At 37.7% G+C, this 12,532-nt stretch overlaps 1 protein-coding gene across 2 annotated transcripts; it reads left to right on the plus strand.

The window, feature by feature from the left end:
- Positions 1-741: 741 nt before the first annotated feature.
- LOC117822298 (B-cell receptor CD22-like) lies at positions 742-7,160 on the plus strand. 2 transcript variants are annotated; one of them, XM_034696964.1, is made up of 7 exons: positions 742-1,064; positions 3,793-4,137; positions 4,232-4,453; positions 5,206-5,490; positions 5,621-5,723; positions 5,840-5,873; positions 5,962-7,160. In XM_034696964.1, exons 1-7 carry the CDS (start codon positions 1,025-1,027, stop codon positions 5,992-5,994), a joined length of 1,062 nt encoding a protein of 353 aa, XP_034552855.1. In that variant the 5' UTR covers positions 742-1,024; the 3' UTR covers positions 5,995-7,160. The 2 variants fall into 2 exon arrangements, with proteins under 2 accessions (XP_034552855.1, XP_034552856.1); XM_034696965.1 differs by having other exon boundaries at positions 803-1,064; positions 5,257-5,490.
- The last annotated feature ends 5,372 nt before the right edge of the window (positions 7,161-12,532 follow it).

The following is a 12,532-nucleotide window of genomic DNA, read 5'->3' on the forward strand; positions in this document are numbered from 1 at the left end:
GAGGCTCCTAAAGGAATGTTATCTTCCTGTACGGGATGGATTTCTGTAAATGACAAACAGGTTGAGCAGGATGGGCCTGAGCCAATGATAGCTGCTGGGAGTAACGTCACCATTTATGCAAGGCTGGAAGTGTAGAAAAGCCACAATCGCCGTGTCTCCGTCTTACACACAAAAACACACAGACACACATACACCTTATCCCTCCTCTCTCACTGCCCTTCATCCCTCCTTAATTTCCCTTCAGTCTCTGAGTCTTACAGAATGAGCTTCAACTACTTGTGACACTAAATTTGACTTTCAAATGAGTCATTTCTGTCTGGAGGAGACAGCCTGACTCTTCTGCGACCACAGCTGCAGCTAAAGCAAGTAAGCGTGAAGATGTAAAGCTTTATTCATGAAGCAGTTTACAAAAAGTTATAAGATGCTTTAATGAGATCCTTCATGGACATCATTAAGCTCCTTAGATAATGAGTCCACATAATGAAGTTTCCTGTTGGTCCATGCAGGAGACGGAAGATATACACCAAAGAAAAGTCAGTGGTTTATTGTTTTGGGGGGCATGACTGTCTGGATCTAAAACTGACTTTCAGATATGTCAAAATATAGAAACTGATATCTGAAACAGCTAAGAGATGATACTGGGGCTCATTTGGGTGCAAGCTCATCATGAGGCAACAGCAAATGTAGTTAATGAACTGACACAAGAAGGAACTGAATCTTCTGTTTAAGTTCCTCATTTAGATCTCAGTAAATACCTTGGAAGGGTATATTTGACTTGTGAAACGGTCTGGCGAAACATAAATATGCTCCTTTCATCCTAATACGTAACGTGCTGTAGGTTACAGAGCATTAGGCTGCTGAATCAGAACCTTGTTTGGATTAGCTCCAAACCTGTAAAGAAACATTTCAAGAAGTACACGGCTGTACTTCATTATTTTCCTGATCCACGTTATTTACTTTCAGACCCAGTCTGACAAATCCAAACATCGAATCCCTCCAGATATTCTGTTTCCTTCATTTGAAGATGATGATCACAATACTGCTGCTTGTCATCTTGAAAGCAGGTAAGCAAATTAACTTGACAATCCACTTTTTTGATGCAAATTGCTGGATTTGAAAGATTTTAAAAAGAAATGATTCTAAAATGCTTCTACTATTGTGAAATTATTTATATATTTTTCCAGATAACTTATTAGGTAGGGATTGTGACGGTAAATTGTATTGTACACATTAAATCATCCCTTCACTTAGCAGCTTTAGAAAATTCAGTCTCACTTATTTCCTAGCTAGTGCATTTGTTTAAGCTTGAATATGACAGCTTGTTTCCTTTCAGAAAGTAGCCTGTAGGAGAAAAAAAGTTTTGACATGCTCACTGTGGCTGGGTACTCAACAAGCCCAATAGTGTCTGACTGCAACAGTAAAGGGCTGCTCTGCCCTGTGTGTGGCTTTCAGGCTGCATGCAGATCTGTACACTTTGTTCAGTAGAACACAAGATTGTTGAGGCTGCATATTACCAGGAAAGAAACATTTTGCCGGGCTTGGATGTTTTTCTTCATAAGACAAGGCTTCCGTCTTGGCACCCTACCCATAGCAGAAACAGAAGAATAGGACATATGTTGTCACATGTAGTACACATATGAAGAATAGGAAAGATGTTGTCACATGTAATAAACATATGAAGAATAGGAAAGATGTTGTCACATGTAATAAACATATGAAGAATAGGAGAGATGTTGTCACATGTAGTAAACATATGAAGAATAGGAGAGATGTTGTCACATGTAATAAACATATGAAGAATAGGACATATGTTGTCACATGTAGTACACATATGAAGAATAGGAAAGATGTTGTCACATGTAGTAAACATATGAAGAATAGGACAGATGTTGTCACATGTAATAAACATATGAAGAATAGGAGAGATGTTGTCACATGTAGTAAACATATGAAGAATAGGAGAGATGTTGTCACATGTAATAAACATATGAAGAATAGGAGAGATGTTGTCACATGTAGTACACATATGAAGAATAGGAAAGATGTTGTCACATGTAGTAAACATATGAAGAATAGGAGAGATGTTGTCACATGTAGTACACAGCCAGTACTGGTCAGAAATCCCTACAGCTCCTTTAATGTTGCTGTAGGCCTCTTGGAAGCCTGACCAGTTTTCTTCTGGTCTTTTCATCAGTGTTGGAGGGATGTCCAGTTCTTGGTAATGTCACTGTTGTTCCATATTTTCTCCACTTGATGATGACGGTCTTCACTGTGGTTCATGGTATATCTAATGCCTTGGAACATGTTTGTACCCTTCTCCTGACTGATACCTTTCAACAATGAGATCCCTCTGCTGATTTGGAAGCTCTCTGTGGACCATGGCTTTTGCTGTAAGATGAACTGAGGACATGTCATGAAAATCCTCCTAGAACAGCTGATCTTTATTGGGATTAATCAAAGTCACTTTAAATTATGACAGGTGTATACTGACTACTATTTGTCATGAGTTTTAATGTGATTGGTTTATTATGAACACAGCCACATCCCCAGTTATAAGAGGGCGTGTACCCTTATGCAACCACATTATTATTATTATTATTGTTATTATTATTATTATTATTATTATTATTATTATTATTATCATTATTACTATTATTATTATTATTATTATTATTATTATTATTATTATTATTACTATTATTATTATTATTATTATTATTATCATTATCATTATTATTACTATTTTTATTATTATTATTATTATTATTACTATTATTATTATTATTATTATCATTATTATTATTATTACTATTATTATTATTATTATTATTATTATTATTATTATTATTATTATTATTATTATTATTATTATTATTATTGTATTCTTCCCCCTAAAATATTTTAATTATCTTTTTAATTGCATTGTGCAAAAGGTTCTGACATGATTTATCTTGGTCTAATTTTTTACATCACAAAACCTGGCATTTTAATAGGGGTGTGTAGACTTTTGATATCCACTGTATATATAATCCAAGGCAAAGTTTGAAAAACAATGATGATAATAACACTCAACAGGCAGAATCCAAAATCAAGAAGAAAGAATCAAATGAGAAAAAATACAACTTGTGGCAAAAGCCAAAATAACTTTCTACATAAAAAGTGCATACTGTGAATAAATGAAATAGAACTTAATACATTATCTGGTAGTTCTTCATTTATGGTCACATATTAGTATTATGCAACAAACAATACATTGTATTGTGAGAGACTGTGTCATTAGATATTCATTTAAACTCTTTAAAAAGGTGATACTGGTTGAACTTGTTATAGTTTAAGGATCTCTCCACATTTTCATTAATGTGTACAGAACACTACGTTGCCTTGCATTAGTGTTTTATATTAGAGGATGTGAAAAGCCACCTTTTGAACTGTGCCTGGTATTGAAATGAGTGTTCTCTGATCTCACTGAGAAAGCTAGCAGGAAGTCACAGAGAATCTTACAGAAGATCAAAGGTTTATACTACATACCTCACGATGTGACCGGAAACACCACTAAAACCTAAAGCTGACTCTTTGTGCTCTGAAACGACTTCACAAGCAACTATTCTCAAACCGGTCAAGGGGCTAGAAAATGAAGGTTACTTTTGATTCCCTCATCTAAAAACAATTCTAAACCTTTACTTTTCTTTGAAATTCACTAACTTTGATTCCTTTAAACACACTCATCAGAGTCTTGTTGAGCAGTTTGCCCCTGTTTCTCAACCTAACTCTGACATCATGATCTCTCTGCAGGAGCCCTGAGAGCTGGTTTGTCTGTGACTTTTGAAAACCCAAATCCCTGTGCTTTCAAAGGATCGTCAGTGGAGTTTAGGTGCTCATACAGCTATGATGACGGACAAACTGTCATAGAGACTACATGGTATAAAGGGGAATTAAAAGATGGCACATGGGTACGTGTGAAGCTCTCGGACCTCCCTCTGATTAAGAATCGCTCTGAATATGTTGGCGATAAACAGCATGACTGTAGCCTGGCTCTTCATGACCTGCAGCTCAATGACACTGGGTACTACTACTTCCGGTTTGACACAGACAAGTACGGCAGGCGCAGTAGAAAGTCAGTGTATCTCTCTGTCACAGGTAAGTTTATTCTATATCACATGTCATATATTACATGTAAAGTTTACATCTTGTCACAACATGTTGTTTTTGTTTGTCTTTACCTGATATCAAGAGCTGAGAGCCAGAGTTCACCCTGACACTGTGAGAGCCGGGGACGATGTCACTCTTGAATGTAACACATCCTGCAAACTTCACAGTGCCCTCTGGTACAAAGATGGACGTCCAGTAACTAAACCAAAGTTCCAGGCTCAGGCAGAGGATGCTGGGAAATATTTATGTGTCGTTGAAGGGCAGGAGTCAGTGCGTTCAGATCCTGTAGCTCTGGATGTGCATTGTAAGTAAATTCATTATTTAAGTTCTCTGTTAAAAGCTGGTATTTTGTAGTTTAATGCATATGTTTTGAGGATATGGTCCATATTTTGGAGCCAAATAAATGTATTTCAAATTGTGTTAAACAAGAGCATGAGAAAAGAGATCAATCTCATTGTTGTTTATTAAGTAGGAAGCTACGGCCAGCAGCCAGTCAGCTTAGTCTAGCACAAAAACTGCAAATAGGGTTAAAGCAAAGCAGGGGTGTGCTCAGATGGAAGGCTTGGGATGACTTTAGCCCTCTAAATATTTATATATCATGACTGTGACTGGCTCTTTGCCTTGTAAGAGGCGGGACTTATCTTGACTCCTTCAAAAGTAAGCTTAGAGGATTTACATGTAGCAATCATATTATTACTTTTAAAGTTGAACAATTATAAACAGGCATAAAACATCTGGAAGATTTTAGTAGTTAGACAAGATATGATCAGTGGACAGAAAGGGTAATTATTTAGGTTAAGTGCTATGCTATGCTATGCTATGCTATGCTATGCTATGATAAACTAACTGACCGCTGGTTGTAGCAGTGTATTCACCATACAGACTCATGTGTGAGATGATTCTTACCACATCACTGTAAGCAAGAAAGCAGATCTGCCTAGGATAAACTGTCTTTAAATATTCAAATCACATATGTGTTGACGTTTTCTGTCTAGGCTACAAAAGGTCAAAGATTAAACAGTCCATAAGAGAATCTGTGGTTGTGTTTTAATACAGATCCTCCTATGGATGTGTCAGTGGAAGTGAGATATATTGTCAACCAAACAGATTTTCCCAGCATCGTAAATCTGACCTGCAGCAGCTCTGCTAACCCTGCAGCAGTAAACTACACCTGGTTCAGGAGGAAAACTAAATCCAGCTCCAGCTCCCTGCTTCAGGTGGGGTCAGGACAGGTGCTGTCAGTGCCAATTGTGGAGTTGTCCCATGGTGGACCCTACAACTGCCAGGCCAGGAACACAGTGGGGGAAAACAACTCCACTGAGGTGCTGCTAAGGGAAGACGGTGTGTCACTTTGTAGTCTTAAATAATGATACAGAAAGAAAGACTGATAAAAACCCCAAAGGATGATCACGAGGGTTTTTATTTTTGAGTCAGTGGTGAATCTAATTTCTAATATGAATTTTTCATACAGATGATTCGACCCTCACCTCTTTAAACTACATCCTCATCCTTGTTGGAATTGGAGTCAAAGCAGTTATTTTGCTAGTTCTCCCCCTGGTTATTGTCTGGGCTTGGTGAGTTCAACTTAAAACACAACTCTCTGAATGTGTATCTCTTACATATTGCTGATATCATTATGCTTTTCATGAATTTTGAAGAATTGATTGTTCCTTCTCATTTCATTGTTAAGGAGGAGGGGGAGTAGCTCTGATGTGGAAAAAGAGGTAAAAACAACACAACTCTGTTTAAATGAATTCATTATTTAAAGTTATATCTAGACAAAATGTCTAATGTTGCCTTGTTATGTTTCAGGAGAACAACTGTGACTTCAGCACAGATGTATAGGACCATGAAGACAGGGTGACACAGCGGGAAATGTTTGTTGAAGAAACTAAAAGGGCATGATGACATTAACCCTCCCATAATGCTCTTTTCTCGGGAACAGCAATAATGGTCCTGGGTCAATTTGTCCCGGGCATGTTTAATCATCCAAAAATGTCAGAAACAAAAAAATCCACCAAAACATTGTTTATATTTCATTATTAACTCTGTTACTAACAATTTTAGTGCAATGGTGTTCTTTACCTCTCACAGATCATGGTTCAATGAGGACAACTCATTCATAATAATTCATCTTAAATCTTTTTTAATGTACAATGAAATGACCTACATATAAATACAATAGTTTTACATGACAGAGATTTTTGTTTATTTTATTTATATTTATATTTTTTGTTTTTTTTATGAAGTGAAGCCCAGATAGAAAAAGTTTCATTCCAAAAACACTTTAAAACACTTTCTTTAGATTTTAAGTTTAAAACGGGTAAATTTGACGACTGAATATCTACATGGCACAGACTGTCTGTGGATTGGATCACGTATGGAGCTCAATGGAAGAAAAGAAACAAAAAAAAACTAAAAGATTGGTTGGGGAATATGACTATGTCTGTTTTATGTAAATACAGTTACATTTATAATGAAAGAGGAGGGGAAGTACATATCTGTCAATCTTTACCCATGTTTGTGTGTTTTACTCATTTTGAACAAAGCTTTATGTCTGGAAATGTGGTTACCCAACAGAATAGTTTACTTGCTAATGTTCACAACCAGTGTGGGCAGAGTGGGATATGCTGCCTCCACAGTTCAAAATGCATGTTACAGAAATATGTAACCTTCTGAATACAAACTGATTAGAAATACGTGCATCATAAGACTCAAACTTAGCAGAAATAACATGGCCTTTATTAGATCCATTAAAAAAAGAATTCAGCTATAGACTCAGCATCATGTTCTTCAAGATGATAGAAATATGGAAACCTTGATCGACAAAGTAGAAGTTGATGTTTAATGGTTTAATGATTTTACCACAGACCCTCAATGGAACATAAACCTGGGAACACATTTCTTGCTTATTGGTGGCATAAAACACAGATATTCATAGATGATGCTGTCTGCTGATATGGCTGTATCTATTATGCGGTTTAATCGCAATAAACCCTCTTGTGTCATAGTTTGGACTCTATTGTTTGCTTTCTTTTATATGTGTATTTTCAATTAATTCCAATCATTGTAGTGTTTTTCTAGGCCAGTATGTTGTGCAGGGTTTTGAGGTTTCCTGTGGGGAAGATGTGTGTTTTGTTCTTGTGCTGCAATGGCTGGTGGAGGCTTGGTATGTGGATGTGAGCAGCTGCTCTTAAAATCCTGCTCAGTCTCCAGCAAGCTGCCAGATCGTGCTGGCTTCTCAGTGGTATCAAGGCTCTCTCATGCTCATGATTTCATATCAAGTTTTAAAAGTCTCATGAGTTTTTGCTCATCCTGTTGTCCTTGTGTCCACAGTGCCTTCCACACTATCCTCAGCACCTCCACCACCACCCAGAATTTCACAAACTACTGGAAGAGCTCTGCTCAAAAGATTCCAACTTTCGCCCATCTGAGACCCCGTCCACACGTATGAGGATATTGTTTTAAATGTAGTTCTTCCCCTCCCCTTGGCCTTACGCCATCACATGAATGGAGTTCTAGATCACTGAAAACTGAAGTTTTCAAAAAACGCCTTCCAAACTGGAGGTTTTGGAAAACTGAGTTTTGCTGTTTTCGCTTGGACAGCAAAAACAAAAGTTTTGGGAAACGCTGACGTACTCACGCATAGCATTTGAGGTTTGTATGTATTGCGCAGACAGTGGGCTACTGGTTTGTCTACATTGCCTCAGTACTATAAGGTTTGATTGCATGTTTAGAAGGAAACCTTGAAGCTCTTCCTCATTATACCATGACACAAGGGCAAATGCATATACTACTTTATAGTTTTTAATTAAAAAAACAACAGAACCACATCATCTGCAAAGAGCAGAGGTGAAATTTGAGGTTTATGAAGATCATAGACAGAATCAGTGATAAGGTACAACCCTGGATGAGGCCAACATGCACCGGAGGCTTAACTGACTTTGTGACGATAGATGATGAGGTCTTTAATGAAGAACAAGTCAGATAAGAGAAAAAAAGTGATAATGTTGGAATCATCTTGAAAGCTGCACTTCAGACTGAGTATTTACGATATTTTGAAATAAGACTTTAACGTACAAAGTGGTACTAAGTGAGAGGCAGGGGCCAAAGGAATCAGATTGAGTCTGTTGATCACACATAGGTTTCCTTAGCGCATATTTGAGCTTTTATTCTTAAATGACTGAGCTGGTGCTGGCTCATGTGACTCCTCTACTTCAACTCAAACATGGAGTGGAGGAGAAGAACACACAAGCCCCAGAATAAAGGGTTAATGGGATTGAAGATAGACGCTTTGTCTTATGATGCAGGTAAAACATGTAACTTAATCAGTTATAAGAATCTTCACACATACCAGTATCTGACAGGATCTTATGCTCACTAATATGCATGTTAGCCTGCTTCTGCATCTACGATAGAGGGAGTGTGCATCAGAGGTGGTGTACATAATGGAGAGCTTGGTGTCGGTCTCTGGAGTTATCGGTCCCTGCAGGACTCAAACAGGAATCGCCCTGAGGGGGAGCAGGCGCATTTGGACCAAGAGTTCCAGGGTCCTTTAGCCCCAAGAACTACTTTACCCTGAACTAAAAGGTTCCTGTGCCCCCATTGTTGTCTGCGCTTCGACCGCGGCCTGAAGTCCCGGGTAGATTGTGTTAATCAGGCCAGTGACGTATGGAGAAAAAACAAGTAAATGCACTACACCGCCAGACCAGTAGAGGGCAGTAAAACAAAGACGAATGCCATTCATCATAGATGACACCATAGAAGCAGACGGACAGGCAGGTATCATTATGAGCAACACAACAGTTGGCCTGTTAGCATGAAGAGACTCAGCTGGTCTGTTTTAGATGGTGCTATATTTCATCACAGATGGATTCACTGAATCAGCACGTGAGAGGAGATAAGCGCGAGTAACAAAGACGTTTCAACACGGCTTTAAAATCCTTTTGAACTCAAAAAGCCGTGATCGCAGAGATTGGCCGGTGTTTTGGTTTAAACAGCGACCCTGTTAACTGGAGACTTTCAGCCGGATGCATCCCTCATAAATGTCTTTAGACGATCATTAAATATCTGATGAGGATATTGAATCTTAAAACTCCCTCTGTGTTTCAACAGCTGTGTAAACTCCACAAACACTGACACGTTCAGCTGAAGGTCTTACAGGGTCAATTACCCCTGAACTAAATTTAGACCCCGGGTCCACCGGTCGAAACGCATGTAGTTCAGGGGTAAAGTCCCTCTGGTCGCAAAACGCCTAAGACAGCCTTATTCAATTAGCGGCCTGCGGGCCACATGCGGCCCCGAAAGCAACCCTTGAGTGGCCCCAAAGCAACTGTCGAGTGATTGTGACTTGGGTTCGGCAAGAAAAACATCTTTTACTAACACTGACAAGTTCTTACAAAAAATTCCAACATTATTACAAAAATTAAATGCAACACTTAGCGTAACCTAGCAACTAACCCATAATGCATTGTGTTGTTGAGGAGGCACATTTGAAAAGTTAACATTAGCAGTTCTGTACAGGTGAAAATAACATTTCTTTATCGACCTAAAACAAAAACTCGGCGAAGAAAATCGACGATTTAATCCTGCGAGTGCTGACAAATATTTATTTATTTATTTTACCACAAAGTCCCAACGACAAACCAATGTGTTTACTCTGCATCCAGTGTGTTTGTTATCTTATCTATTTGTTTTTCTATTTGTTTTTCTTTTAAATGGTTAACTTTACTCCCTGTCTGCTAAAAATGTCTGGCCCAGCTCATGTCCTTGGTCTGAAAACCTGTCCCCAACAAATATTTAATTGAATAGCCCTGGCCTAAGAGATAGTGTTGAGTGTTTCCTGGTTTACTGATCAGCCTCATACTAATAGCTAATGCTGTATATGAGGTTATAGACATACATGGACATTTTCTTTGCCTTTTCCTGTCTTTGTTTCCTTTTCTGGAATCTTTACATGGGGCTTCAATGTGCACTTGCACCTCTCACTGTCAGGCAAAAGTGCTCATGCAGGTTCCAGGGCAAGGCCAAACCATTTCCCTGTAAATACAGGAGGGAAATCCAACAATACATAGGCTGACTGAATGTCCCTTTTTTTGGTTAAGGACAGCAAAGAAGTGCTAATTTTCGTCAGTGCACTGTGAAGAAACTTTTATCTCATGGTGTTTGGTTTCAAATGTAAAGTAGAACAACATGAACATATTGTTCTTTGACCTCCTGGGGCCCCTTTTATGGAACAACATTAGAATTTCATGTTGCTCCAGAAAGAAGATGGACGATCTTTAGGGTTAACTAAGTTCTACATCTGCTTACTATTTTTGGTGCTATTTCACACCTCTGTTGGATGGTTGATGTCAGTGTTTGAAGGTGTGGTCAAATGCTGTGCTGTACTCTTATCAGGCTAGTAAGCCATTTGGGGAGGACAGCTCTTCTGAGGCGCCGCTAGCCATGACACAAGCCACGAGAGAAGCGGAGGCGAAGCGTGGTTTGTGAAAAGTTTATTTCTAAGTAATACAAAAACAACTGAATAATTAAACAGGCATTTTTACTTGATTTTCCGTGCATGTCATTCGAGAAAGAATCTTGGAAATTATTCTATAATTCATTTTTCTTTTCACCTCTGCTTTAGTTATCAGTGTTCTCCTTTTGATTGGAATTGGAGCCAAAGCTTGTATTTTATTGGTTCTTTCCTGGTTTATCATCTTGGCCTGGTATGTTCACTCACATGCATAACAATCTTAATTTGTACTCTACAGTTTTGTTTGTTATTGTGCCTTTCATAAATTGGTGAAAAATTCAATGTAAACTGTTGGTGTTTCATTGTTAAAGGAAGCAGGGAAATACTTCTGCTACAAACAAAGAGGTAAGAACAACCCTGTGATTAAAAACACATTATTGGCCGTTTTTTTTCCACTAAATGTCTAATGTTGTCTTTATATGTTTCAGGAGGATGACCATGATTATGAAAATGTAACTACTGCCGTAATGGATCGCAAAAGCAGGGTTAGACGTCAGGACATGTACGTTTAAAGAAACAGGAGAAGCCTGAGAAAATGTCATTCTTATATTGTGCTTGTCTGATAAGTTTTATTCATTGCTGGACTGGTTCAAGTACAACAGACAGTTGTTGTTAAACTAGGATGTGCTGCCCTCTTCAGGTAAAAATAGGCCTAGTCATGAAAGTCATGATGTGTACAACAAACAGTGAACCAACTCATCAGAATCATTTTCACCTCAGGGCGTGGGTTAGGTTTTAATTGAAGCACATATTCACTGTCTTTGAGTGCAACAGAGAAAACACAGAACAGCAGCAGTGTGGAGTTTATTGAGTTTATACCATAGACTTTATAATACATGGACGTAGTCTCTGTGATCCATTTGTTTGTGAAGCTGAGTTTTGAAGCCTATCATCTGCGGTGATACTCACTCAACCTAACTTTGGTTGATCTGTATGACGTAAAGATGTGGTGTTGAGGTGGAAACAGCTTCAGTGTTCCCACCAGACAGTCAGCTGTGCAGTTAATTATGCAAAACTTGTTGTCTTAATATCTCCTAAACTACTGGTACAGTGAGTGCTGATAGAGAAATGAGCTAATCAGACCAAAACCTGTTTTTTGTACCAGGCTGTAAACATGTTTATTTCTGTTGTAAAGATCCTGTTTTGGGGTTGAGTGTGTATTTGGTCTCTGGTACTTCTGGAGCCTGCCTGAAGCGGTATGATTCATCTTCTTTTTTGGACCTTTTGTCAAAAAAAAAAGGATAACTATCTGTTTGGGGATGATTATGACAAATGTGTTATTAACTCACTGTGCATTAAATCATACTGTGTCTGAGGCTGATTCTAAACATTGAAAAATGAAAAGTAGAAACATCTTTTTTATTTAAAACTAAGCTGCTGCACATTTTTTTTATTTTTGTATCACTCTTGAATGTGCTGAATAAATCCCTTCAGAAAAACAAATCCCTAATCTCTTTATTTTATGAAAATTGTTATTTTATGGGAAAGACTTTTCCTGATTCTTCTTCTTTATTCTACTTTATAAAATTTGATTGAATGAATTCTTTCGAAAAAAAGGTTTATTTTAAAAATAAATTTTATGTCATATATTTGTCATTTCTCAATCTTTGTTATGCTAGTGATTTTATGACCTGCTGATTTATTTTGCTGCCCTTGAGAAGCACTTTGTAGATCGGATTTTTGATTTATCAGTATTATAAAAAAAAATTATGCAACTTTGAAAAACATGCAGCAAATGTTAATCAACAAAGGAACTCTGATTGATAGAATACTATTTGAACAGAGAAGCAAGGCGCTTTCTTTGTGTTGAGTTCAGTAGTTAAGTGGTACCCACATTTTTTATTTTTACATTTAAATTAAGGAACA

The sequence above is a fragment of the Notolabrus celidotus genome, chromosome 12 (genome assembly GCF_009762535.1).
Source record: "Notolabrus celidotus isolate fNotCel1 chromosome 12, fNotCel1.pri, whole genome shotgun sequence".
Lineage (NCBI taxonomy): Eukaryota > Metazoa > Chordata > Actinopteri > Labriformes > Labridae > Notolabrus > Notolabrus celidotus.

Coding starts and splice junctions, on each gene's coding strand:
- LOC117822298 (XM_034696964.1), top strand. CDS start 1,025: ATGATGATCACAATACTGCTGCTTGTCATCTTGAAAGCAG. Junction 1,065..3,792: donor GCTTGTCATCTTGAAAGCAG/GTAAGCAAATTA, acceptor ATCTCTCTGCAG/GAGCCCTGAGAGCTGGTTTG. Junction 5,491..5,620: donor GGTGCTGCTAAGGGAAGACG/GTGTGTCACTTT, acceptor TTTTTCATACAG/ATGATTCGACCCTCACCTCT.